The sequence below is a fragment of the Formica exsecta genome, unplaced genomic scaffold (genome assembly GCF_003651465.1).
Source record: "Formica exsecta isolate Colony F162 unplaced genomic scaffold, ASM365146v1 scaffold228, whole genome shotgun sequence".
In the NCBI taxonomy this organism is placed as follows: domain Eukaryota; kingdom Metazoa; phylum Arthropoda; class Insecta; order Hymenoptera; family Formicidae; genus Formica; species Formica exsecta.
The window spans coordinates 1,157,440-1,184,484 of NW_021849573.1; the positions used below are offsets into that span (position 1 = coordinate 1,157,440).

A 27,045-nucleotide genomic window follows, 5' to 3' on the forward strand; every position below is an offset into this window, starting at 1 on the left:
GCTTTGTAGTTTGCAGTTTACTAACGATGATTGAGGATCAGTAAGATCAGTTGCAAGTAATAATTTTTCACAATGATAATTTCACGAGGATTGAATTTATTAAGAATTGGCTATAGAAATAGTCAAAGTAAAGTTTCTACGACGAATTTACGATCCGTTAGATTAAGTCATGAGTAAGTAGAATTATTATGTAATTCTATATGTTATAGGTTATATCTCAGAGTTTTTTATTATTACTGATGTTAAAAAATGTTAAATAAAAGCAATAATACAGAATGTCTGTCGATATGTTGTTCACATATAGTTTCAATGCAGAAAAAGTTTCTTATTTTTTCTTATTTTTTTGCAATATTTATTTTAATTTACTAATATATTATTATAATATTATTTTGTTATCAGTGATTATCATGGGACATATCGTGGCCAAATCCCACCAGTAGAAAAGATATGGCTATATGGAGCTGAAATTATGGGAGGTGTTATGTGGTGGTGGGTATTATGGCATTTCTGGCATGACTTTGGTCATATTGTTGTAAGTATCTAAATAATTTCCAATATCTGTCACACTTTTTTGTACAGTTCTAATATTCACATCATTATTCTCTAATGTAACAATTTTGCCATGATTTTCTTATGTTTAGGGAGAATTTCCATATCCAGATCCTTCTAAATGGACAGACGAAGAATTAGGTATACCGCCAGATGATTATGAAGAGCCTGCGACTCGTGTATAGTTTCACAAGTATGTTATATGAAGGTAAAATAGATTTATCTTTATGTTTCAAATAAGAGATTGTAAAATTTCATTCAGAATAACACTACAATAGTAATAGAAAAACATTACTTTGTTTCTTTTATCTTTTTTGCAATCTTATGTGTTATATATTCGTTTAATTTTCTGGTACATGTTTTCCAAATATGAATATTTTTTCATATCGATATTATGTAAAATAAACCACTCCATATATTATTTGTATATATTTCATTATGTTTTATTGATTTTGTTAAAAAAACTTGATTATAAATCAATTATAAGAAAGATAAAATAAAGATTAAGGGGACATATTGTGTATCTCGGATATTAATTATTTCTTGTAACTTTGATAGAAATTGTTTTAATTTCGAGATATTCTTTCAAGCCCTCTTCTCCCCTAAAAAATATAATTAATAACATATGTTATAAGTTTAATTGCATAATATTTAGATCAATCTAGCTTAATTAATTATTACTTACAGTTCACGTCCTATGCCAGATTGTTTGAATCCACCAAATGGTGTTTGGGGTGTGATAGCATCGTAACAATTTATCCTAAGAATTATTATTTTAGTATATATATCTTTGTTTATGTTTGTACAGCATAGTATCCTTCTTATAAAATTGTTTACTTACCAAACACTGCCTGCCTCTACAGCTCGGGCAAATTCCAAAGCTTTATTAATATCTTTAGTGATTACACCAGAGGCAAGACCATAGTTAGTGCGATTGGCACGTTCAATTACTTCATCCATGGTATTAAATTTCAAAATGGTTTGAACGGGGCCAAAAATTTCCTCCTTGGCAATTCGCATATCGTCGGTTACGTTCGAAAAAACTGTAGGCTGTACGAAGTAACCAGTATTACCAACGCGATTTCCACCAGCTTCCACAACAGCGCCCTGCTGTTTGCCCGAATTGATTAAGCCCATGATTTTGTCTAACATGTCTTGGTCGATCTGCGGGCCTTGATCTGTTTTAGAGTCGAATGGATCCCCTACTTCTCTAGCAAGAGCCAGTTGTTTAGCATACTTTACAAATTCGTCATATATCTTAGAGTGCACAAATGTTCGTGATCCTGCGCAACAATTTTGTCCATGATTGGAAAATATAGCATTATACGCAATTTCCGCAGCTTCTTTCACTATAAATTATATAATGACATATTAATATCCTAATATAAATTAAAATTCAATCAATCATTAAACAATATATATGATTAAATGAAGATGTTAGATTATTTATAACAATGTACCATCAACATCATCAAATATAACGAGTGGGCTTTTACCACCTAGTTCAAGACTGACACGTTTAAGATTACTTTTAGCAGCAGCTGCCATTATAGCATGTCCGACCTGTAGAAGCAAAATATAATTTATTTGTGTATTAGTTATTGTGTATATTATTATATAAAATATTTATTTAGATGTGAGTACCTCAGTGGATCCAGTAAAAGCAACTTTACGAATTTCTGAATGTTCAGCGATAGCTGCACCAGCAGTTGGACCGTAACCTGGAATGACATTTATAACACCTGCTGGAAATCCTGCCTCTTTAGCAAGAGCGGCTGCGTAAAGTGCGGTCAAAGGCGTTTGTTCTGCTGGTTTTAAGATTAAAGTGCATCCAGTAGCCAATGCAGGGCCCCATTTCCAAGCTAACATCATGAAGGGATAATTCCAAGGAATAATTTGTCCTACAACGCCGATTGGCTCTCTTCGTGTCAATGTAACGTTAGTATCGCCTAGTCAAATAATAAATAAAATTGCTTATATTCTATTATTTAATTTATAATTCATATATTACTTTATGAATATACTAAAAAATAATAACGGTTGGTATATGTGAAATTTAGTAAAGTTCAGTTTACATTCGATTTAATGATAAGATCATACATTATGCATACAAATTTATATTATATTATCTTTTATAAGAGTAATCATACACAGAATCGCACATGCAAAGTTATCATTCATAAACAATTTTGAAAAATACAAATACCTGTTGGGATAGTGGTTCCATGTATCTTATCACACCAGCCTGCATAATAACGAAGAAAAGCGATACTTGCTTGTATATCATCTACAGCATTTGCGTAGGTTTTTCCATTATCAAGAGTTTCAAGAGTGGCGATATAATTTAAATCGCGCGTGATGAGATCTGCCAACTATTTTATTAATTTTTGTTATATTTATTCAGAATGTGTAATTGATGTTTGCATTAGTTATATTCCATATGGTATAATCTACCTTGTGTATGAGTTGCCCACGGATATATGGATTTATTTGACGCCATTTCGAATTTCTGTCAAAAGCTCGTTTAGCAGCATCCACTGCTTTATCCACATCAGCCTACAAAAATTTTATTCTTCAAACTATAATTAAATAGTTCTTCTTTTTTATTTAAATTAGTTTTTCTTATATTATTTAACGATACACATAATTCAATGTGCTTTGCACATTCGAATTATATATCTGCTAAGTAAAGCAAACAAGTAATTTTTTAAGAAATGCACAATTATTTTATAAGAGACGAAGATGTATGAAGTATATATAAAAATGGAAAAAAATTGGTAGAGATATTATATGCTGTGTGTATATATATATATATATACACAGCATATAATATCTCTACCAATGTATATATATATATATACACGTATATATATTCTGTAGACATTATTTATTTTCTCTGTAGATAAAAATTTACAATTAGGAGTAAAGAGAATGAAGATAGATGATAAGATAATACTCCTCTCACCGCATACGACAAATAAACAAGCAAGTCATCTATTATCAAAACTGAAAATCGCTCTCAACTAGTTTAGTTTTTCGATTTATATCCATTAAGCATTTTTCATTCAAAATTCGGTATTCCTAATATATCTAAAATATCAAATTCTTTTCCGATATTCAAATTTTGACAAATTCAAGTTTTTTTTATTCATGTCGATTAAACACTTTTCATTCCGATTCTAAAGCTTTTTCTTGAAATCATAAATGGGAACTTAATAAAATTTCTAAGTGCAAGAATTAATAAAGCATCTACTTTTGTGTAATTCTTTTCTGATGTTACCTTAAATTGTTACTTCTTTTATATTGAACAGACTTGGAATAAATAAAGATTTCGAATATCAACTTTGATTTTTTATTAAAGATTTTGAGAAAAGTAGCATGGAAATTTGCTAAAAATCGCCATCTGCGGTTTTTTGTTATAGAATTTTATCTGTATTTTTAGCGCTAAATACTCTATCAAATGTTTATGTTATATATGATATTACGCAAATAATTTTACCTTATCTCCTTCGGAAATTTCCGCGATGACTTTACCATCAACGGGATTTATTGTGGGAAATTTACGGCCGCTCACAGCGTCCACAAATTTATTATCGATGAAAAGCTACAAATATATTTATTCGAAAGACATATTATCTCGTTACGCATTTTATGAAATAATGCGAAATATCAACTTACCTGGGTATATTTAATTTCCACTTGCTTTGACATTTTCTTTTCAACAATGTCTGTATTCGACGATAGTTGGTGAGTAATTGAGAGCGAGGAATAATATTTTTGTACGTTGCTGCTATCGTTATCAACTGGATTACTTTTAACGCGTGATAAGATTTCGTAAGTATCAGCTATAATTACATTAGAAGGGTATCTATTTTATATCCCTGTATGTTCTTCTGGATGTGTAATTAAAATTCCTGAAACCTCGACAAAAACATTTTTACTAAATCGGTATATATATACTATATACCCTGTTTATATTAATGGCGTAAAGTCACATTGAAATGTTAAAGTTATGGTAAACGCAGTCAATATTCATATCGCTAATATATGTAAATAGGATGAACTATTTTTTCATATCTATAATTTCCATATAATTTTTTTTTTTTTTTTCTATTGTTTTTTTACCCGTATGCTTGTTCTTCTTGCGATCCAATCACGATCATGCAATATTTTCAAATTTTAAGAGAAATTATAAATCTTTCTGTTGCTTCGCAATTTTTATTATTTATCTAATAATTAAATTGTGCCAATTGATATAGTGAGAATAATACAATACAAAAATTATTTCTATGCAGAGAAAGTGCTGTATTCACGACAGCAGCGTCTTCTTGGGACTGCCCTAAAAGGTTCCACGAATAGGTTTTACTATTTTAGAAATATCGTTCGCGTTAAGCGGCGTTTACAATAAGATTTTAAGCCCTAAGCCTTAAGAAATTGACTAATCATATTCTCCTCATACTTGACTGTGATTGGTCAATTTCTTAAGGCTTAGGGCTTAAAATCTCTATTGTAGACGCCGCTTTATAGTAGTCCTATAGTATTAGATCTTTATCTTTTTTTTAAATTATCTATCGTCCAATCATGTCATAGCTACCGATTTTAATATATTGTTAAATAACATTCTATTTTAAATCGTGAGCTTTCGAGTTTAATATTATATTTATTCGCTTTATCAAGAAATTACACATCTGGTAATAACATAATATAAAAGATATCGCAACCTCAGTGTTTTGATAGAGAGACCTTTGGGTCATCTTCGCGCATGCTTAGCTTTGATAGAACAATATCAATAAGTTATCAATATTTTTTTTATATATATAAAGTACAGGTCCAAAAAAGTTCATGCGAGAGCAGTAGGATTATCTTTTAATAAACATTTTAATCGAATGCATAATATTATTTTGCATTAAAAGCATATCACGTTACATAACGCGATAACGTTTATATACATTATTTTGAAAAATATGCAAATATCCCGAAGTTAGTCACTTGCATATCTTTTTGATTAAAAATAATAACTTTATGCTTTGACAGCATAAAAATACAGAGTAGGTTAATTAAAAAGTACTTTGTTATTTACAAGAAAATGAAGTAACTCGCGCGCGTCTATGCTATATTAAATCAATAAGTTAGGTTTCCTTAGCATATGTATATACAGAAGTGACGGCTTAAATTCACGGAAATTCATATATTTTACTGCGTGTAAATTTACCATTTAAAAAACACATGTTATATTTCCAATATATTTATAAAACACAAAGTTTAAAACGCTGATAAGATATATGCGATTTTGTGTGCATATAATTATAGTTATTTCAAGAAATGTCTGTTATTTCGAATATACATAATAATTGTTTGGTCGAAACTTCACAGCTTATTTCACAACAAACTGCGGTAAGCTTTTTTTAAAGTTATTTATTTACATATATTATACCGACATACATGCGTATACCGATACAGCGATATGTCTCATTCCACATATATGTATAAAATGCAGAAAAACTACACCACACACGTGTGTATCGTACACCACATATACACGACAAATAGAAAGCTAACTGAATCAAATGGCGTGAATATTTGTGAATAATTGTATTTATTCATCGTATCACATTATAAATACAATCTATTATCACTCATCTCACAAAAATTTCGAAATAGAAAATGCAACCGAGTCCTACGATGGAACGCGGAGATGGATGCGGTGACAACATCGAAAAACCTCCGTCCTATTTACCTCAGCCCGAGGATGATTATCCATTGAAACCTGAATGCTCGATTGAACCGTTTGGTTCATGTGCTACAGGCTGTGTAACGTGTTCTACTAAAGGTGGAATCACAGGTTTAAGACCAGTTGTGGATCAATATTCTATCACTCGTTATGGACCAAGCGAATGGCGGGCGCATAATTTAAATATCTTTCAGCAATCGAATGAGAAAATTTGTGATGCTCAGTATGTATGATTTTCTTTCTTTTTCAACACAATATATATTATATTATATATATTATACACAATATATATATATTATATATATAATTCACGATTATTTTGGAATTATATATTTTGATTGAAGAATCCATAAGTAAAAGATTACTAAATTTAAAGCATGCTATGTGTATAATTAAAATACACTGCTTATAAACTCAATTGCATTAAAAAAAATTATATATTTATTATTTGATGTAAAATATAATTTTTTAGAGTCACGGCCAGCAATGCGAAGCAATGCGTAAAACAAACGTACGCAGCAGCTGATAAAACGCAATTAGAGACGACGGAACATTTAAAAACGCGGGCTAACGTGGTCTATCATTGGAAGGCGGAATTGGAACATGCGATCGCTGCCAACGTGGAAGAAATAGGATTGTTGGAGGCTGAGCGTCGTCGAGTACAGAGATCTTTGTCAATATTGACCATTCCAGCATCTATCGCAAATGAGTTTTTGCAGTTACGCTCCTCTCGCTTAGAGTCGGATCTCGTCCGCGACAACGTTGAGGAGCAACTAACAAAGGTTGAATTTTGATTAATTTGGCGCCAAAATTTGCAATTAATGATCTCTTCATCTTTTAATTCGAATTATATATTTCAGGAAATAGCGCTTTGTTCCGAGATACGAAATTTATTAAGTCGAACTCACGAACAGATTGAGACGCAGATGATTGAATTAAAGACCGTCAAGGCGCGGATGGAAAGCGATTGGTCTGATAAAGTTCATACTTATAACATAGACTCTTTGTGTGTGAATTTATCTAACGATTCTCCGCTTTTGTTGTGGAAAGCTGGAGTTACGAGAATTCCAGCCGAGTAAGTTTAAATCGCTTTATATTTCCGTGGCTGACATTAAAGAGAACATTATAAAAAGTAAAATTTTTATAAGAAATAACGACGGTAATTAATAATACCGAGATAATCGTCTATTTTCAATTCAGAATAATAGTTTTATTGTTACTAATGACGAACTTTCAATATTGTCAGTTTATATCATGAATATTTTACTTTTTTTTTTAGTCAGTCAACTCCTACAAGTTATGAACAATTCACGCGAGAAGCACTAGCCGCCGGCGAAAGTGCTAGAGAAAGATCCATAAATTTAAGATCGACTTTGAACAAAATATATATTAGTTCCGTTAAAGACCTACGCGATCAAGCAACTTGCGTTGACATTGCACTCGCGGAAAACGTGAAACTTACGCAAGATTGTCTTCAGCAATTAGAGAAGGAATTACTTCGCGTAAGATATATGAATGCGATAAAACGCACGAAACAAAACTTAAGCAAAATTTAACGAAGAATATTTTTTAGTGCTTGGATGAACTAGGGAGTACGGAAAAACTGATTGAAGAACTTCGGGATTCAACGAAAGGATTAAATAATGCCATGAAATTAGCACAAACAAGATTGGATAATAGATTGAATCGATGTAATGTTGAAAGTTGTCGAGATGCACCTCAATTTGCGTAAGTCATTTAAAGAAAAATGATTATTTAGTTAATAATTTTAATAAAACATTGTCAACAAACGCAAGCAATTAATTAATTAAAAACTTTTCTTTAGTCTTATTGAAGAAGTGAAATCTCTTGGCGAACGCACTTCCGCTATATTGGCAGAATTAAAACGCGCTGAGGAATCTCAGGCGAAATTAGTCGAGACAAGAGGTACCCTTGAACACGAAATAATGGTAAAACGGAAGACCTTGTATATAGACAAGGAACGCGGTCAGGTACTGCGTTCATTCTTTCCTTCTACTACGGATTTGTCTGGATTTTGAATAAATTGAACATATGTGCAAAATGTCATTGTAATTATTAATTTAGATGTTTCCCTACTAATTTTTTATATTTGTTTAAAAAAATGATAATTTGATAAAAATAACAAACCTATTCAATTTTATTATTCGGCATTTTATTATGTATCAGCATATTATTATTAATACGCGCACAGTAAGAGTGCGTTCGGAAATTTTACTCGTGGGATAGGATAGCATTGAACTGACCAATCAGGATCAAGGAAATCTTTTGTCCTGATTGGTCAATCAAATGCTACTTTACTCCATGGGTAGGATTTTCGAGCGCACCCTAGATAGAAGTTTATTGATATAGAATACATATATATACGGCACATAAATGTGTGTCGGATTGTTTGTATATACCAATATGGCTACCTTTATTGATAAACAAGCTGAATGACTCTTATAGGTGATTTGTGTGTGTATGTATATGTTACATGACAGAAGATTGACTGTGTTTTAACTATTAGTAATCATATATATATATGAATAAAAAAATAAATATATATAAATGATTTTTCAGTACTGTTACTGTCAACTATCAGCACTGGCAGTTTATACGGGAACATACGAATTGTAAAGTTATTAATCATAAATGGCAGAAGAGAAACAAATACCGCATTCTGTGAAACGTGACCCGGTGCAAGAGGCAGTGGATATAGCACAGGAGGAGGAAAAGAAAGATGTGAATTTGGAGGTTCTCGAAGACGTTGAGGAAACAGCTCGGCAACCAGTTTATCAAATTCGACCGCATCTTCATGAAAAGTAAGTCGGTTTACCAAGAAAAATCAAGAGTCATGTCTCTCCTATCAATAAATTAATATAATATATAATGATAACTAAATATTATATATTATATATAATATATTATACATATAAAACACTAAAAAAAAGAATCAAAAAAATTTGCATTTGTACAAAAAATTGTTGTAGAAAGAAATTGCTTTGATTTTGATTTAAAAGATAAGATATAGATCAATATATTCTTAAATTAAATATTTTTAAATGCATTATTAATGTGGTCAATGGTTTTTTCTGAGTTTAATTAAATAACATTAAAACATTTTTAACACAGATTTAAACCTCTAAGTGCAAAAGAGATAATACACGATGTATTGTTTGATCAACTCGCTACGAAATCATATGATGCACAGGCAGCTGCTCAATGGACCAAAGATATAGCAGATGTTATCGAAAGAAGAATCAAAGGTAATATTTATCATTTTTTCTGCAGATCTATAAACCATTTATATTAATTATTACATTTATATTAATTATCACATTTAAAGTTCTATGGTAAATACTTAGTTCTATATATTCTTTTTTTACATATTTTATAGACTTACAGTTTAAAAGATATAAATACATTGTCAATGTGGTTTTGGGACAACAACATGGTGCGGGTGTAAAAATAGGCACAAGATGCATCTGGGATGCAGAAGCTGATACATATGCTTATGATAGTTTTATCAATGTAAGAAGGAGATACATCTTTTTTAACTTTTGTCATACAATATTTGATACTTATACATATATTCTTGTTCCAAAGTTAATTGCATGTTGTTTTTCAGGATACTATATTCTGTATGGCTATAGTATATGCAGTTTATTTTTATTAGAAAGACATTTTCTGAAGAAAAACGCATATGAATAAAATGCATGAGTGGAAAAATATCATTATTTAAAAATGTCAATTTTATTAAAATACAATCTATTATCATACGTATTAACACATATGCAACACATGTTATATAACATGTTATTGTATATGACATAATACAATTTTTACATATAATTACAAATAGCATTTGTGTTCAGAAACAGAGGCATATACATGATTATGTTTGCAATGATATATTTTTCATTTAAATGGTTCTTTTTAATACTAAAATTATTATAGCACCATAATTCACGGTAATATAGTATAATTAAAAGTTATTTATCCTACTTGTTACAGTACTTATTGTCATGATTTGTTTGCTTCATACATATTTTTAATAAATTACTTTTGAAAAAAGTAATAGTATCTCTTATAGAATGGCACTAAAAATATTTATTTGTTAAAATTATAATGAATGTTATTATTTATTTTGCAAAATGTTAACACTAATTTTACAATTTGATTGAAACTTAGCAATGTTATATGTATATATATACATATATAATTCATATTTGCATAACATAACAGGCAATATAAATAAAAATATAAAAATATATTTATTAATAAAAATTATAATNNNNAATGTATAATAATAGATCTAAAATTTAAAGAAGGCGCTATTTGACACATTTTATATTATATATTTAATTAAAGCAAATTTCATATTGCAGCATATTTTTAAAAAATCTTAATAATTTGCCATTATAGGGGAGATATTTATAATAATTAAAATTATATAAATAAATATAGCTTAAACATTTGTTATTCTGAAATATATACCTATAAGTATGTTAATACATAAAATCACTCTTTCATGATAGATTTGTTTTGATTATTTGCTTATTATATAAATGATCTGTCATATGTTAAATATTAACACATATACATATTTGTCTGTGCTTTTCAGCTGATTTTTTGTATTTAAAGTAAAATAAGTGTACATTTAGAACTCGAAAAGAAAAAGAGAAAGAAAAAACAGAATATGCAATTCAAATAACTGTACTTTGACAAAAGGAAAAAATATAAAAAAAAGAACTTATAACGTGCTCTAAACGTAAACTATACATTTTTGCATTAAATCTTTCTCTGATTTGTTTCTTGCAGGCTATATTGTTTCTGATTATATTACATGTTTCAGACCATATCATGTGCTTAATTAATATATGTTAATGCAAAAATTAAATTACATAATAACGCATGGCAATGCGCAGCATAACGGCAGACAAACTGGGACGACTGCGCCTCCTTTGCTGCTTTTGGTTTTGCTTTTACTGGAAGCCTCGTATTCATACTTTCCACTTGCCTTCTGCCATCCTCCCTGAAAAACGATGTAAATAAGAATTGATTAAAACCAAATATAATCAAAAAAATTTTTGCTTTTAGGAATACAAGAGACGCAGAGTACTTTTCTCTCTTTAGATTGATGATAAATAATGTTGCAATATAAAAATTAATGAAAATTTGGATAAGTGCTTATCATTTCCTACTCCGAAGAGTGGTTTTTGAACGATTATTAGGATTTACTGTGAATTATATACATTTGTTTTTTTTTAACGTAATTGAAAAATTTTTTACTTAGAAACTTAGGAGCATTCTGTATAATACATTAAATAATTAACTTACACCAGCTTGTGACATGGCTGCACTAGATTCTTCCTTCTTGGTAAATTCCGCCGAGCCAGGAGGATAATAGACTGGTGGGCCGGCAACATTTTTGCTTTTGACCTTTGGCGGCGTATGCGGGACAAAATCGACTTCTTTCTTCCTAGACGGTGATTCTTTGTTCTGGCGTTCTTGCCTCTGTATATCTTCCAATACTTCTCGCTAAATTAACGATATAAAACATAGAAACTTTTATCTTTGTTCGTTAAATAATTATAGTATTAATTAATTACAATATTAACTAATTACAGTTAACTTTACCTCAGAGTCGGAGAACGAAGCCATGAGGTCTTCGAGTTTTGCCGGTGGTCCTTCGCCATTGGTGGCTGGCTTAGCGGGATACATCCGGACACCAGTCGGAAACGGTTTCGGCAAGAGGACCTCGTGATCGTCCGCGTTTTTGCTCGGTGGTACTGTCGTCGTAGTATTCGAAAATTTGTAAATCGTATTGGGTGTACCTTGTTGCGGGTAATAGGTCGTCGTCGTCATCCTAGTTGGTGTATCCGGTTTATCAGGCGTCAAGTGTCTGTCAGATCTGTATTCCTCGATCCGTTTAATGGTCTTGGTGTGCTCAACGGTAGGTGGTTGATTCTGGTATATGACGGTCGTGCTCCCGGGATAATCCGGGCGATCGCCCGGCCCGTGGCCATTAGGATAATTACCGTCGACCTGGTAATACTTCTCGGTCACGGTGGTCTTGGTCTCCATATTTGTTGGCAGCGGTGCATTGCGATAAACGTGGGAAGGCTTCCAACCGGGACGGTCGTCGTGATGCTCTTCACGATAAAACTTTGCCTCCTTGTGAATGGTCGTGGACTTCTCGAGATCGTTCGACGGGCTATTATATCTGATCGGTGTATCGGGATGTCCCGGTACATTCTCACTTACGGTTTGGTAGGTGATCGTCTTGTCTGTGGTAGCAGTTGTGGCGCCGCTGGTTCTACCTGGTAGGGTGTACGTGATGGTTTGATCACCGGGCAGAACGACATTTCCTCCTGGCACACTGCCACCTGGTAGATACGATTCCGGCGATCCTGGCAGTTCGTACGTGTACGTCTTGATCGTTGTTGTCACCTTTGTGTTTGGACCGGGTGCCAGATTGATCGGTATCGCTGGAGTTGGCGACGGAACCGGCACGTATTCAATGGTTTTGTATTCTTGCGGTGTGCTCGTGTGCGCTGTAGTTAATGCGCTTTGAGTTGATCGCGGATCAGCTTGATAGCCTTGGAAAGCAGAAAATTATTTCTTTAATTTCAATGTCAAGATTAAGATGTATGTATATAGTCGATTTTTTGTAAGATACGTACTAGTTTCGTGAATATATTTGACATCCCTAACATCCCTTTGAGTTCCTGGCAGAGGGGAGGTTTGTTTCGAACGAGACGTTGAATTGTCACCATAGACCTAATAAATACAGTTACATTGCCGTTAAGATGCTAATAAATTCATGCTTTATTTAATAATACAAATCATGAATTAAAATATTAGAGAAAATTTATATTTGCAATAATATACTTTTACTTACCAATTCTCTGTTAACCACTGTTTTTTTAATAATCGGTTCTGGACTTTGATATGTATACGTCGTTGGAGTCTTAGTCTCCTCGTAAGTAGTTTCATGGATATCGTCACTGTAAACACATAAACTTTTTTCATATATGTATTTTGCAATTTTAATGTAGTTATAAAAAATTTTTTATTTGTATTATATCTGCAATAAAATTTCTTTCGAATGTCTGAGTTTATTTCTATTTTGATGGAAAAAGAGACGTGCTCTGCGCGACCAAGTCGTTTGGCATTCATTCAGAAATCGGTGGTATTTTGGGACTTATGAGGCAGCACTATATACTTACATCAAGGGCGCGCCAGTAAGAGCCCGTTTGTTTTCTGACGTGACCCACGAATCTGAAACAATGAATCATTTAGTACGCTACCATATGCGATTGAAAAGCGCGATATTTTTCCAGACGGATGATGTAATAAAAAGTTATAAAAAATTATCAATGTAAATTTATGCAGACTTCGAGAAATAATGAAGTATTATATGTTGCGGTAATTTATCATTGATTTTAATCTTATGAAATTCATAATGTCAACTGCTTTGGCAATGGATTTTATAGCTAGCTGACAAAAGTCATCTTCTCTAGTCGATAAATATTTTCACCTACTGATCCGATAACCGATAGTCCTTCTTTGTCCTTTCTAATATGTAACTTGTGTCGATCTTTTACATATTTTATCTTTCTATCTTCCGTGTGTTCTCATCCTCTTTTATTTTTTCTTTTTTTCAGGAGAGCAGCGGAGATACGAAGAAATCAGGTCAACCTTCTGCTATAAGCAGTCCTAATATGGCTACGCTTGTGTATTATACGTGACCGCAAGGAACATGAACTACGACCGTACCGTCTTTGCCAAATACAGAGACACAAGGAGAACTTTCTCGTTCCCACTACATGCTTCTTTAAAACAGAGGTAAATAAAGTCCCGAAAAGGTTTCTCCAATTTTCGTAAAACTTGGTGGATGGTAGACGAGAGATGAATGTTTGCGGGCGTCTTTCGTACTTCCTCTTTCAATTTATAAACATTTTTTTAAAATTATATTTCAACATTATTTCAAATTAAATTTGCTTTAAAAATGCTTACACATGTAACCCCCTGTTCAAAGTTATTCGGAATATTTTTACTAAATTTTATAAAAATTGGAGACGCTCGTAAATTCTGTTTGCCGGAACTCAATCTCTATTTTTTCTCTCTCGAGAGCAAGTATAAGGTAAGTAAAGTTCATATCCTCGATCTCGCCAATATTCTTTGCGCAATACAACTGAAGTTACATTGAAGATTATGTATAGCGCTCAAATCTGCGAGAGAGATCCGCTTGATTTTTTTCATTATCAATTAACCGTAAACCAGCAAGGCCGTCACGCGCCTTAAAAGGCGCGACATGAGCAACCGGCTCTCCTACCTTCCACGATCGCTTCACGTTTGCGACCGACATGTTACTTATCTCGGACAATTCAAGGAATCTCTGAATCTTTGCTATGGTTTTTCGATTTTTGCTATACATATGTAATCGCATACGTAACACAAGTAATAAGTGATATTACATACTATTCGCGTGCATTTAATGCAAATATATAGATTTTCTCACCTGGTTTCCCATCCAAATCCTTGTTATATTGATACGACACCTGTTTGTACGCTATTGTTTTGCTTTGACCGGGTTGGACCTGCGAATATACAAGAGGAAAGTGGATGTTACGAAGCAGAATCTTACATTAGTATGCATAGGCATTCAGGTCATCCCTTTTTATACGCAGCATCGCGATCCAATCATGACAAATTAGTGCGAGCAATGCGTGGGTGATGTTAGCACTGGGACTCTCCTTATAAGACTCTGATTACGACTATCCCACGTGTAACGCATGGGCGGATCGGTAACAGCGATTAAATTCCGCGGAACGACTTACGGCCGATGATTGTTTCAATTCTACAGAAAAACTATAATCATTGAAGTATGTTACAGGATGAAACATCTTTATTTTACGTTTTAGAAATATAATCTGCAAGCGCACACGTCGCGCTACTTCCATGCGATTAAATTAATAGCGAATTTTTTCACAAACTGCGAAATGATATGAGTAACACGCGTAGGAATTTTATAGATTGTTTTGTTATATATTCTATCTTTCTATCAAATGACGATAGACAGCATCGTTTAAAGATCTTAAAAGCCCATTAGTTCGAACATCCGGCCAGCACGTAAGGAGCGCGAGCAAACCAATTTATTTCCATTGGATGCCAGATTACAAGACGTATGATCAAGGTTGCAATCATCTCGGCTTGATCCTCCCCAATGTGATTTTCTAATGTTTAATATATCGCGTAAAATGTGGCAGAGTATTATTACCAGGCTGTTTAGAAAATCTTTACCGAGTAAAGCATAGTCGTTTTAAAACGCGTTTCTCTTTTACCAGACTATACGATCGAGTAAATCGAGGATGCATGAGAAATACTTTGTTATTCTTGACTTTAATAAACCTTTTAGAAAAGTCACGCTCAACCGTATATTTAGAATGCAAATTCTAATCATCACTATTATCTACGTACCATCATGTATGTCAAAAAACTAATGACACTGATAGAGCGCTATGCATTTTAATTATTTTATTCATTTTTTATATCTGTGGTATTAAAACAAGGAAAAATCTGAAATTTACGGTAACATTTTATTTTTATTAATACTTCTATATATTTCTTTGCAACTATTCTAATTTATTCAAGTATCTTTTAAAGCCTTGCATGAAGGTCAACAAATAAATGCAAAAGTGAAAGAAAGATTATCAGATGATTGTGATTCGACAAGTCAGTTAGCCACGCGGACGACTATTATAGTGAAATTATACTGTCTGCGAATCTATTTTTGTTCTTAACATTAGCTCTTTTTCTTCTTTTCGGAATATTCAGGAATGTGAGATGTGACACGAGACGCGTTGATTACTTCGCGGCTTCAAGTATAGGTGTGATCTCATTTATTCCTCGCGGTCTCTCTGTTTCCCTTTCTAACACTATAAGGAGACAAGATTAAACGTTCGTTAGATGCGCCGACACGGCACTTGCATCTCGAGGCAAACATATAAACGATGCAATCTACGTGGCGTATAATTGGAACTTTAGCGAGACGCGTAAAACTCATATTGTGGGTGTTAACGTATGTGATTAATATTCTACGATTAAAAATCTGCCTAATTTATACAGTATGACAGATATCGTAAAAATCTCTATCAATAATAATACTGTTGATAAATATAATAACGAGAGACACATGTTATATAAGTTATTAACGCTACCATATAATCGAATTTTTATTGATTAAATTTTAACCCTATTAATAATAATAATATTCATGTTTTGAGACGTGTAATATATTGATATTTTATTCATTTATCATCCTTAAATACTAAAGCTATGTGTATAATGAACATAAGATTACAATTTATATTTGGCAGTAAAATTGTATATTTTTCGAAATATCGAAATGAAACGATTAAATCAATATAATTGAGATGAGATCTTGTCGACAATTTTGAAGAGTGTTGGTTAAATAATACAGTTTTTATTAATAGAGTTTTTACTTTTTCCTTGCTTGCAGCTATTTATATCGAGAATTTTTATACATTTTATATATTCTATTTAATTTCATTTAATTTTAACATCAGTTAATTAAAATGGTCGTTTTCTGTTCAACAACATATTTAGTAATCTCGGCAAGGAGATACATATGATGTATGCGAAACTAGTTTCTTGCATGCATTGATCGCGGTACACTTTTTTTTTGTGCATGAACTATCATCATTGACGTCCACGTAATTTCGTCCAACGTGTGATTATAATTTTTTTCTGTTTTTAGATTTTATCCCCAGGCTAATTTTTATACCAAATAATAAAAGGAACTACAAATTACACTTACTAGATTTTGATTTGATTTTTATATTGCATGCATTTTATCATTTTTTAAATAATAAAATTTGTTTTCTTGACAAATAGCACTGTGATATTGAATCAAACTAAACGATATGACTCACATATGAATTTTCTTACATTATTTTTTTCAATCATTGTAAACCATTGATTATTGAGCTTACGATATTTTGTATAGAGTTTTATATTTTAATCATGCATTATTTTAATTGGAAAACTCACGTTTTGCAGCTCCGCATCTAGAAAATCTAATCCCGGAATACCGCTGGACGTGCCGGTTGGACCAGTACTCACAAATTTCTCGGTGGTAGTTACTTTTGTACGATTTGGAGATATGGGTCTAAAAAACAATTTTTATAGATCTGTATATTTATTATAATATATTTTTTATATATTTTATATATAAGAAAAGTATATATATACTCGCATCGAATAAAACAAAAAGACACGTTAGTTCAAATTATCGTCTAGTTTGAACTATTTTGTTCTCTCACCTGCCTCCCTCGGAGATCACTCTGGTAGGATTGGCAGCTATGCGATATTCGACTTGGGGTGAGAGTGCTCTGTCTCGGCTAGGAGTGGCACTTCTCGAGACACTCGTCTGCAGATCCTCGAGAAGTGCGTCTGAAAGAGTCAAACGAACCAATTTAACTTGTCGTCATTCACACCGCTGTAACGAAGCATGAAGTAAAATAAAGGAGCTGAGAAAGCAAATCCAAATATATATGCAGACAATTACAATTGACGTCAACTAAAATATTATGTCTAGCTTCTCTCTCTGCATTAAGCTTTCGTATTGTTTTAGATTGAAATGTGCATGTACTATCAGGAATATCAATTTATATCGACCAGTAGTAGCAGAGAGGATAACTCAAGGTAGTTGTATTTTTAAAAGTTTGATAATCTGTGTTTGTGAGTGTGTTTGTACCTAATTTATATGCTAAGATTTGCAAATACGAGAATGTCGCGAATAAAAAGGCTCATGTGGCGGAAAAGAGAACAACGGGTAGATAGGGTTACACATCTCCGGTGGCACATTTAAAGGTTTACCTAAGTTGTTTTCGAGGCTGCTGGCCGTTGCTGCTCCGTCTCTCTGGCCAGATATAGGACCGCCATGACTCATGATCTTTCTGCTGGTATGCGTCGTCGTCCGCTCCCTTACAGCTGCTGACATTGTGTTCTTCTAAAGCCCTGTCTCACAAAATTTATTTATAAATTAGAGGTTTTTAAATAGAGTAACGTAGAGATTTGATTGACATTCTGATTAATTTCATTATCCTTATTTCTCGTTTCATCGAATTTATCTCTCAGATCTCTGGTAGTCGAGTAACTGGAACGACAGCGTGGATAGATATTTCTTACAACAACCGCGTTACTTATAGAAGCCTGGAGTTATAAATAGATCTGATATTAAGATTTGGATCTCTATAGCGCTACAGACTTTCGCAGAAACTTTCGCACTCGCCACTCGAAGCCGGTTTATGGACAAGGCTCGCGACCAGAGCGATCACTTTTAGGCACGAGTGGGTGTAGTTTCATGATTTTCGTCGCGCATATATGATTTTTATCGCACTTGTAAAAACAGTTTCTTAACATATTATTGACTATTTGACAAAATATATTGAAGAAAAGACTTGAATACATGACATATGTAACTTAAATGATTTTGTGCGCTGATATTTCACATTATTAAATACCATTGTATTGCACTTTGATAATGTCATAACGTCGAGTTTCATAGAAATTGATTTCTTATGTTTAAAATATATGAAACTGGACTAAGAGATGAGATCAGTCTGGAAAGTCTAAATCGGCGGAAGTGCCAAATGGTCTTGTATTTATTCCGGTGGAGGCATCAATGCGAATGAGGCCATCGGGCCAAGGAAACCTTCCAAGAATCGGCAGCTAAAGTGGTTTGTACGATCGCCTCTAAAAACTCAAAACGCACGACGGAAATTTGTTTCTGGAATTCGTATTTCATTGACTATTACGCGAGTAACCATATAGATATAGATAATCATGTGATATAAGAGAGAAAAAAAGAAGTTTCTCGATCTAAGTTCTTGACAATGACAGACTTTTTATTGAAGGCAAGTTTGGGCAAAGTGGTCCAAGGACAGATGAATGCGGATCAAGGTCAATTACGGGTATTGTGTCTCCGCGACGAATATCGCTCTGCCTTGATTATGACTTACGAGTTATTAATGGCACTTGAGCTGTACACACGTATAAGATTACCATTTAAGGCAATTTACTCCCAGCTAAGAAATACTATAGCATGAATATATATTATTACTTTCAAGCATTAACAAAGTAAAATTCTCATAACGTTATTATTTTCCAGTATATTATATATTGTCTTCATGCAAAAATGATTTTAATGTTTACGTTCATTTTTATGTGACACATATATATTAATAAAAATTATATGTGCCTAGAAACTTAAGAATTATATTTTCATTAATTTTGCAGATGTATTTTTGTTATAATATTATCAGTTATATTTATATGATGTATGATGTCTACAGATATAACACACATAATTTCAGTAGTCGAATAGACTTGCGCGCGCAAGAAATCAAGAACTAGAAAAACGTAATAAAAAAATCTGTGTCATTCGGGGATTTTATTGCACAATTTTGTTTCCAGACGGTGAGTTGATTTTAAAGTATGCCGCGTCTTTCCTGTTTAATATAGAGCACACGTAACTATTTGATCAGCTCGAATGAGCATCGATTGCAATGGCGTAATTAAAATACGAGCGTGTTATTCAGTAGAGAAAGAATTCGTACGATAAAATTATCTTTTCGATTAATAGATACATTTTTAACGTATGTTTACAAAACGCGTATGTGATGATTGATAACGCGACATAAAACGATAAAATGATTACAATCTTCAAACAATACATTTGGAAGCACAAATTGGACGAATTCATATAATCATCAGATGCTATTACGCCATTGATAGCGCGCGATGCAATTGCTTTAAGCAGATAGTTAGCCCGGTCATCGTCAGTGACATTGTACCGCGCCCTCCAAGGTTATCGTGTCAATCGAAACGGTGGCTGCGATTCAAAGAAGACTATCTAATCGTGTGATTCTACTTCAATTAGTAAATCTTTCACACAGCGATAAGTATGATAGAACTTTCACAGCTCGTGATATGTTAATTGTCCATTTTTTTTTTTTAATTGCGAACTTAATTTACACGTATACAAATGTATTTTCGGCCATTGAGAGATAAAGAAAGAGAGAGTGTATGTGTGAGAGAGAATTATGAGTAATAATTTCAGCGTGCAGAGCACCTGCGCGTTACTGATCGCGAATCTTGCGCAATCACTTTCGTCTCATTTGAACACGGGGAAGCTGTGGGCGGAGAGAAAAGAAACAGAAAAAGGATCGTTCACACTGCGAAATTACATCGCCTTTGGTCCACACGATATATAATCTTTCAGAAAATTTATGCGCCCCTTTTCGTCGAAAAGCATGACAAGAAACATGACACCCTTTCCCCTTTAAATCATATTACAACATTAATATGTATACGTTTTAAGAACCGAGAGATTAAATATTGTACTGTTTTAACAAGGTACAAATTTAAAGCTGGAGATACGCAGATGTTGCACCATACATTTTATATTTTTTTCATCATGGAGAACTTTGTTGAATAAAGCAAATTTATTATCAGGACAAAATAGAATCTCGCAGATAAATTAACGGATCCGATCATAAACATTATTTATTTATAATTTGTCTCAAAAGTATGAGGTCACTGAACACTGGAGACTATACTATATACTACATGAGAAGGCTTGAAGTTTCATGCAATTAATTGTCAAGTCTTTGGTTGGAGAAGGAACCCAAGTTAGTTCTGCTGCAGAAAGCAACTTGGTGCAGAGAGAAGTGCAATATAAATATTGCGTGATTACGTTATGTCACTGCTACTGCTAGAATGCTACACTATGAATACACTGTTCTATGTTATAACATACTACGTGCAGATATATGCTACATAACGGCGTTTTGATGATAACTAATGTTGTTAATTACAGAATCACATTGATTATAATGCCATATTTATTCGACATATTTGAAACAGCGAAAACATATAAACATTACAAGATTACATCTGTGTCAACGGGAGAAAGTTCTGTGTTTGCATTCACAACGCAATTGCGCAAACGACTGTAAGCATCAGTATTATAGGTTTTATATGAACGGTTTCCTCTTATTGGATATTTATCGAATTTCAAAGATCTGTGAAATATTTCGGTGGTATTTATCGAATGTCGAAAATATTTATGAAAGCAATGGCAGTTTCATAAAAGCTAATTTTCTCTCTCTCTAATAATATTTTATCAGTAGATTGTCAGAAACTTTTGAGAAAGAAAACTACCTGCAAATAATTGTCCCCAAAAATTACAGTTTTTTTTTGCAGTCATATATCTTACTTTTATTGATGCTGTCGAAAAAAAGTTTTATTACATATGAGAGAGAAAGATTATTTCAGTATATTTTTAATATACTGAATAATAAAAGTAAGTAAATTTTTATATTATGATTTGATTCTATACTATTAAAAAATATTGTTTTTTTTAATATGAGATTAAATATGATATACATAATTTGAAATGGCGTTGATTTGTGTGTGTGTGCGTGCGTGCATGAGAGAAGTTATCATCTTATAAATTGCAAGACTTGATTGAAAGTATCGATTTAAATTCTTGTGCCACATTATTTCGATCTGATAACTCGAACATAATTGAAACATGATATTACCGCTGATTACGTGCGTGATTATTAGAGTTCTCGAGACTCAATGAGAAATTCTCGTGCGTCCGATATTTCGTGGTATATGACCACATTGCATGAAAGAAAAAATCACATAAAAGTATTCATCTTGACGGTCTCGATCAATTCAACTATGTGAACTTATCAAATTATATCGAATTTTTTTATCAACTGTATGTAATTAACAGAACAGTAAGAAGATTATAATTGGCAGTTTGCTAAATATAATGTGAATTTTTTTATTATAAATTTCAAATATTTCACATAAAGATAGAAAAAGATAAAAAAATACAACACACTGTTTACTTTTACAGCATATATTTTTTATCTCTATTCAATCATATAGTTAATTATAAAATAGTGAATTTGGAGGAGGTGTTAGAAAAAAATACCTTTGTCATTTGTCAATTTATCATAAGACATTAACTTTAACAAATTATGCCAGTCATTTATAAACATTACGCATATATACACATACGCAAGAAAAAATGAGGAAAAAATATAATATCAATTTCGTGTATATTTAATGGCGACTTTTGACATTACGTGGGTGGCAGTGGTCCAGCCAACTGGCGCCCAGAATCTCATTTTCTCTCTCATTCTCATCTCCTTCGCTACTATTCTTCGTTCTTTGTGTGCGTGTGTTTAACCTGTTTAAATATAACTCATCCACCTTTTTTGCTTCTCAACAAATTTCCTGCTGTCGGCGCATTTTACATGGGCAATAAATTTTTAATGGCATTTTGATGATGTTTTCGATTTTTCGTTTAATTAGTAATAGAGTTAACGCTATTTTGCAAACATTTACAAACAAAGCATGAATCTTGGCGCGTACATAGAACAAAATTTGTGCCAAGATAAAATTTCTACACGTGACTGTCATTAACCGTTTTCAGCAGCTGTGTAATCGTTCGTAATTTGTAATAATTTAAACGTATAAAGATATAAAGAGAGGACGTATTTTGACAATGCTTTTTCTATATAAATTTTATCTCAATAGACATATAATATACACAGAGTTTCGACGTTGAACAATATTTTGGAGTATTAAACAATCATCTTCTTGTAAAATTTCGTAAAAATTGTTTTACGCGTCATCGCAAAAAAACTCGCTGAAAGATATATCGGCGTCTATTTTTGGCATGCCAACTAAACGGTAAGAAGCGTTATAAACAACGGGCCAATATGTTTTTGGCTTTGCGCCTATTTTTGCTTCTACTTTCGTTGCATGGCGTCCTCTTTTTTTCTTAGCCCAGCTGCACGCACATAAATTTGTTTTATTTATTTTTTACAAATCTGTTTTGTATAGTAATATATCGTGTGTCGAATAATGCTGATGGAAACGAAACAGTTATATAAAAGTAAGAAACAATTCCAAGGATTATCATTTTGTTTCAAATCTCAACACACATAAAAAAATTCGCTTCTATCTTCCCTTCTAATTAATCTGTTAATTATGTTAAAGATTATCTCTTACAATTGTAATAAAATATTGCACTATATCAAAAAGTTTCAGTTTATTAATAATTGTTATTCTTATGCGTTATGCATGGCTTACGAAGCTCTTAATGAAGGTTGTAACACGTCTGTAGCGACGCATGAATTATGCATACTGGTATTTATTCTGAGCAGTCTTTAAAACGCACCTAACATGGCTGAGAGATCTGCGAAGATGGAAAGTGGAATTCGACCTTCCTTCTCTATCTTCGATCATCTGCTTACCGTATTACATACGCTTGAAGAGACAAATTCCAATCGGTATTGTAGGCTTATAATTAATATCAGATTGTTTCATATAAATTATAGCATTTCGGAAACTTCATCTTTATATAGAGAAAATACTCTCTTGTAAAATAAAATCTTTTGATAATCGATTCTTGCATATTATGTTAAAAAGTAATATATTTATTTTGTACAATTATATATAATTCTTATAAAATGATTATGAAATTTCAATTCACAATAAATATATAAAAATGTGAAAAATTTTGGAAAAAATTCGTATTGTTTTTAAAATAAATATGACGCATGAGTAAATTTTTTCAATTACATATATTTTTTGCTTGTAAATTACTTGAAAATTATTGAAGAGCAACACTTTTCACAATAACTTAACAGCCTTAAATTTATAAAGCTAATACATAATTTTTTAATATAATGTGGAATGCAATTCTTAACATATGATACTGGATTAAGTTATTTTGCGCTATAATGACTCGCGACGAGGCTTATGAACAATTTCCGAGTGGGAATAAACTTTTTTTCAACCTGGTAACGTCAGGAATCATGGCGTGTTAACCAATGACATGTGTAGCATAATGACGGTCACTGTTTGCAGTCATTCAAAGGCACCGAGGCTTTTTCAGTGGCGGAAGATTAATTACTTACATAGGGCTGTGATAACACAGTGTATCAATAGTAAATTAAGAGAAATAGATACATTGCACAGAGAGGGAAGCTCTACGCTACAATAAGATAATTAATATTAATTGTCGATTTTGATATCGCTATTTTCTCTGTTTAGTAATTACTAAAATATGTATGTTTAATATACGATACAGTATATCTAAACTTTGTTTGAGTTACTTTTATTATTTATGCTTCAAGTGTTTCTAGTTTCAAGTGTTTCAAATTTTTCTAATCTATAGCTTTTAATCTGTGCAATACTTTCAATTTTTAATTCCTTGCCATATTTAATATGAGGTGATGCATAAAGAATCATTTGCTATCAATCTCTTTATAGGTATTTATAAATTTATTATAAATACTTTTTATAAATATATGTCTATATTTTTTTCAGATTCAGATTTTTTCAGACGATTTGGCAAGTCTTTTTGTATTAATATGTACATTTATAAATTATCTACGTTATATCAAATAATTCTAAATTAATAAAATTAAATTTGTATCAGTAAAAGCTTTCAATCTGTATTAGCAAACTCTAAAAAATGTTACAACGACTATTTTCTTACCTCGCGAAAAAGGGTAATCCAAAATTTGCACACGGACTAAATCACTTTTTTTCTCGGCTTGTTTTCTTCCCGGTGACTTTGCTCACACGACGAGTCCAATCGATCGATCTTAATCGAGAAACAGAGCGAGGCAACGGATTGACCGTCCGCCCAGAACTGGTTACACTTGCTGTGCCGTTCGCCAGAATCCGTCGTAGGTAGACAGGACCAGTGCGTGCGCATGCGCGATGGATCGCGAAATGTTAGATGTCCCCGACCCGTAGAAATCTTCGATCATCTGTTCCGAGATCGAGAGATCATCGTTATTACGAAACATCATCGGTCTGATGTCCATTCAGAATCGCGTCAGATCGACAAAGAGATGATTAATTTTCATCTAATCTTTATTGCAATTTCAGTGAGATTGGTGTATGGATTTTTTTAAACATATGTAAAGTTAGACAACAATACAGTTTAAAGATTGTTTAAGAATTGTATTTCTTTTTACCAGTTTAGGTGCGCTTAATCACCCATTCAGTCAAAGTGTCTACAAAAATCACTTTTATATTCAAGGTCATACATTATTCAATTTATAAGATCATTATGTCTTAGAAGTGTTACCGTCAATGTAAATTTTATTTTAGTGTAATTATTTTTAAAAGTGGAAAATTCTATAAATATCGATATAAATTAGATATATGAAACAGTAATCGTTTATTTAAATTAAAATCTGCTTTATAGAATATCAAATACATTTTTTAATTCTCTTGAACGATGACAATATATATCAATGTAGACAGATCAAAGTGTCTACAAAAATCACGATACTTTTATATTCAAGGTCATACATTATTCAATTTATAAGATCATTATGTCTTAGAAGTGTTACCGTCAATGTAAATTTTATTTTAGTGTAATTATTTTTAAAAGTGGTAATTCTATAAATATCGATATAAATTAGATATATGAAACAGTAATCGTTTATTTAAATTAAAATCTGCTTTATAGAATATCAAATACATTTTTTAATTCTCTTGAACGATGACAATATATATCAATGTAGACAGATATATACAAATAAAAATTAATCATAATTATTTTCGCCAATATAACATAATTAAAAAAAACATAATACTTTGAAAATGCTCTTGGAAGTAATGCAAGGTGATTATAGTTTTCACTTAAATTATACATATTATATATGATTGATAAATAGCTGAATAAAATAAAATCTTGAATTTTTAAATATTTATAATTTGTTACATTACACACACACATGTTGTTAACAAAAAATATTAATAACTATAAATTGCAACAAAAATATAAAATTATATAATCTCATATAATACAAAATTATTTCCATAATTATATTAGTAATGATTATAATATTATTTTATTTGATTAATATGTAGTTTATACTATATTATTGGTATCTTGTTTTGATTTTTTGATCATCAGTACTTTTTTATGAATATAAAAGAATTTGATCATAATATAAAAAACATTGATAAAGAACTGATGCATGTGAAATGTTTTTTTTTGTAATTAAGCTGTTGTTGAGATCTATTCATAAAAGGCCTGCGGACCAACTACTTCGACGATGACATCATGATGAGGAGAGGTAAAAGATGACAAAAGATACCTCAACCTGTTGCTGACGTCAGTTTTCTTGGCCCTCGCCATACATTCACAGGTATACATACATATTTATTTCAGGTGTGGGTAGTTGAATAACTATAGCCAATTGTCATTGACGAAAATGACGAAATCGCTTCATTGATCACTAGATTTATTCAGCCTCTCAGGTACGTTTATTACCGTCGGTTGTTAAAAAAGAAGCATCGAAAATAAATAAAAAGTCGTGGAAAATATTTTATTAATATATATTCTTTTTTATTATTATCATTAAAGAATTTGATTTTTTTGTAATAAATAAAATTACATTTATCTTTCCATTTTTGTATCTTTAAATCAACAATTGTCACAGTAGACGCTGATATTGCCTGCTAATGTAATACCAGATGTCGCCAACAGAATCGTTTCGCTTATCAGAATTGTATGTAATGGAATGGAATAAAACAGACTCGTACGTATCATTATGCGATTTGTATAGATGTAAATTCAGCTTTATAAAGTAATCATTATTTTTGAAAAAGTAGAGCTT

General features: G+C 31.9%; 4 protein-coding genes across 6 annotated transcripts; 2 read left to right on the forward strand and 2 right to left on the reverse strand.

Annotated features, from left to right (window-relative positions):
- On the forward strand, window positions 1-2,532 carry LOC115235577 (NADH dehydrogenase [ubiquinone] 1 beta subcomplex subunit 2, mitochondrial-like). Of its 3 annotated transcripts, none has more exons than XM_029807469.1 (4): window positions 1-173; window positions 400-532; window positions 642-757; window positions 2,184-2,532. In XM_029807469.1, the coding sequence occupies exons 1-3, from the start codon at window positions 73-75 to the stop codon at window positions 732-734; spliced, it is 327 nt and encodes a 108-aa protein (XP_029663329.1). In that variant the 5' UTR covers window positions 1-72; the 3' UTR covers window positions 735-757; window positions 2,184-2,532. The 3 variants fall into 3 exon arrangements, with proteins under 3 accessions (XP_029663329.1, XP_029663328.1, XP_029663330.1); XM_029807468.1 differs by having other exon boundaries at window positions 2,241-2,529; XM_029807470.1 differs by having other exon boundaries at window positions 642-742; window positions 2,241-2,397.
- Window positions 966-4,384, reverse strand: LOC115235576 (retinal dehydrogenase 1). The gene is made up of 9 exons (XM_029807467.1): window positions 4,228-4,384; window positions 4,049-4,153; window positions 3,004-3,105; window positions 2,756-2,921; window positions 2,194-2,498; window positions 2,010-2,112; window positions 1,391-1,898; window positions 1,235-1,309; window positions 966-1,151 (listed from the first exon to the last, which is right to left on the reverse strand). The coding sequence occupies exons 1-9, from the start codon at window positions 4,258-4,260 to the stop codon at window positions 1,082-1,084; spliced, it is 1,467 nt and encodes a 488-aa protein (XP_029663327.1). The 5' UTR covers window positions 4,261-4,384; the 3' UTR covers window positions 966-1,081.
- A 1,509-nt stretch (window positions 4,385-5,893) lies between these two features.
- On the forward strand, window positions 5,894-10,349 carry LOC115235578 (tektin-4-like). The gene is made up of 10 exons (XM_029807471.1): window positions 5,894-6,503; window positions 6,753-7,062; window positions 7,141-7,355; window positions 7,560-7,782; window positions 7,854-8,008; window positions 8,106-8,206; window positions 8,940-9,102; window positions 9,413-9,546; window positions 9,678-9,811; window positions 9,909-10,349. The coding sequence occupies exons 1-10, from the start codon at window positions 6,214-6,216 to the stop codon at window positions 9,954-9,956; spliced, it is 1,773 nt and encodes a 590-aa protein (XP_029663331.1). The 5' UTR covers window positions 5,894-6,213; the 3' UTR covers window positions 9,957-10,349.
- Window positions 10,350-11,095: 746 nt separating this feature from the next.
- LOC115235575 lies at window positions 11,096-25,092 on the reverse strand. Its single transcript, XM_029807466.1, has 11 exons — window positions 24,903-25,092; window positions 18,188-18,328; window positions 17,632-17,761; window positions 17,360-17,477; window positions 14,808-14,886; window positions 13,513-13,564; window positions 13,185-13,290; window positions 12,967-13,063; window positions 11,921-12,882; window positions 11,621-11,821; window positions 11,096-11,315 (listed from the first exon to the last, which is right to left on the reverse strand). The coding sequence occupies exons 2-11, from the start codon at window positions 18,309-18,311 to the stop codon at window positions 11,181-11,183; spliced, it is 2,004 nt and encodes a 667-aa protein (XP_029663326.1). The 5' UTR covers window positions 18,312-18,328; window positions 24,903-25,092; the 3' UTR covers window positions 11,096-11,180.
- Window positions 25,093-27,045: the final 1,953 nt, after the last annotated feature.

Coding starts and splice junctions, on each gene's coding strand:
- LOC115235577 (XM_029807469.1), top strand. CDS start 73: ATGATAATTTCACGAGGATTGAATTTATTAAGAATTGGCTATAGAAAT. Junction 174..399: donor TCCGTTAGATTAAGTCATGA/GTAAGTAGAATT, acceptor TTTTGTTATCAG/TGATTATCATGGGACATATC. Junction 533..641: donor ATGACTTTGGTCATATTGTT/GTAAGTATCTAA, acceptor TCTTATGTTTAG/GGAGAATTTCCATATCCAGA.
- LOC115235576 (XM_029807467.1), bottom strand. CDS start 4,260: ATGTCAAAGCAAGTGGAAATTAAATATACCCAG. Junction 4,154..4,227: donor TGGAAATTAAATATACCCAG/GTAAGTTGATAT, acceptor ATATATTTGTAG/CTTTTCATCGATAATAAATT. Junction 1,899..2,009: donor TATATTTGATGATGTTGATG/GTACATTGTTAT, acceptor TATAATTTATAG/TGAAAGAAGCTGCGGAAATT.
- LOC115235578 (XM_029807471.1), top strand. CDS start 6,214: ATGCAACCGAGTCCTACGATGGAACGCGGAGATGGATGCGGTGACAAC. Junction 7,356..7,559: donor GTTACGAGAATTCCAGCCGA/GTAAGTTTAAAT, acceptor TTTTTTTTTTAG/TCAGTCAACTCCTACAAGTT. Junction 8,009..8,105: donor CGAGATGCACCTCAATTTGC/GTAAGTCATTTA, acceptor ACTTTTCTTTAG/TCTTATTGAAGAAGTGAAAT.
- LOC115235575 (XM_029807466.1), bottom strand. CDS start 18,311: ATGTCAGCAGCTGTAAGGGAGCGGACGACGACGCATACCAGCAGAAAG. Junction 13,565..14,807: donor GGATTTGGATGGGAAACCAG/GTGAGAAAATCT, acceptor TCATTGTTTCAG/ATTCGTGGGTCACGTCAGAA. Junction 13,291..13,512: donor CTTACTGGCGCGCCCTTGAT/GTAAGTATATAG, acceptor ATGTGTTTACAG/TGACGATATCCATGAAACTA.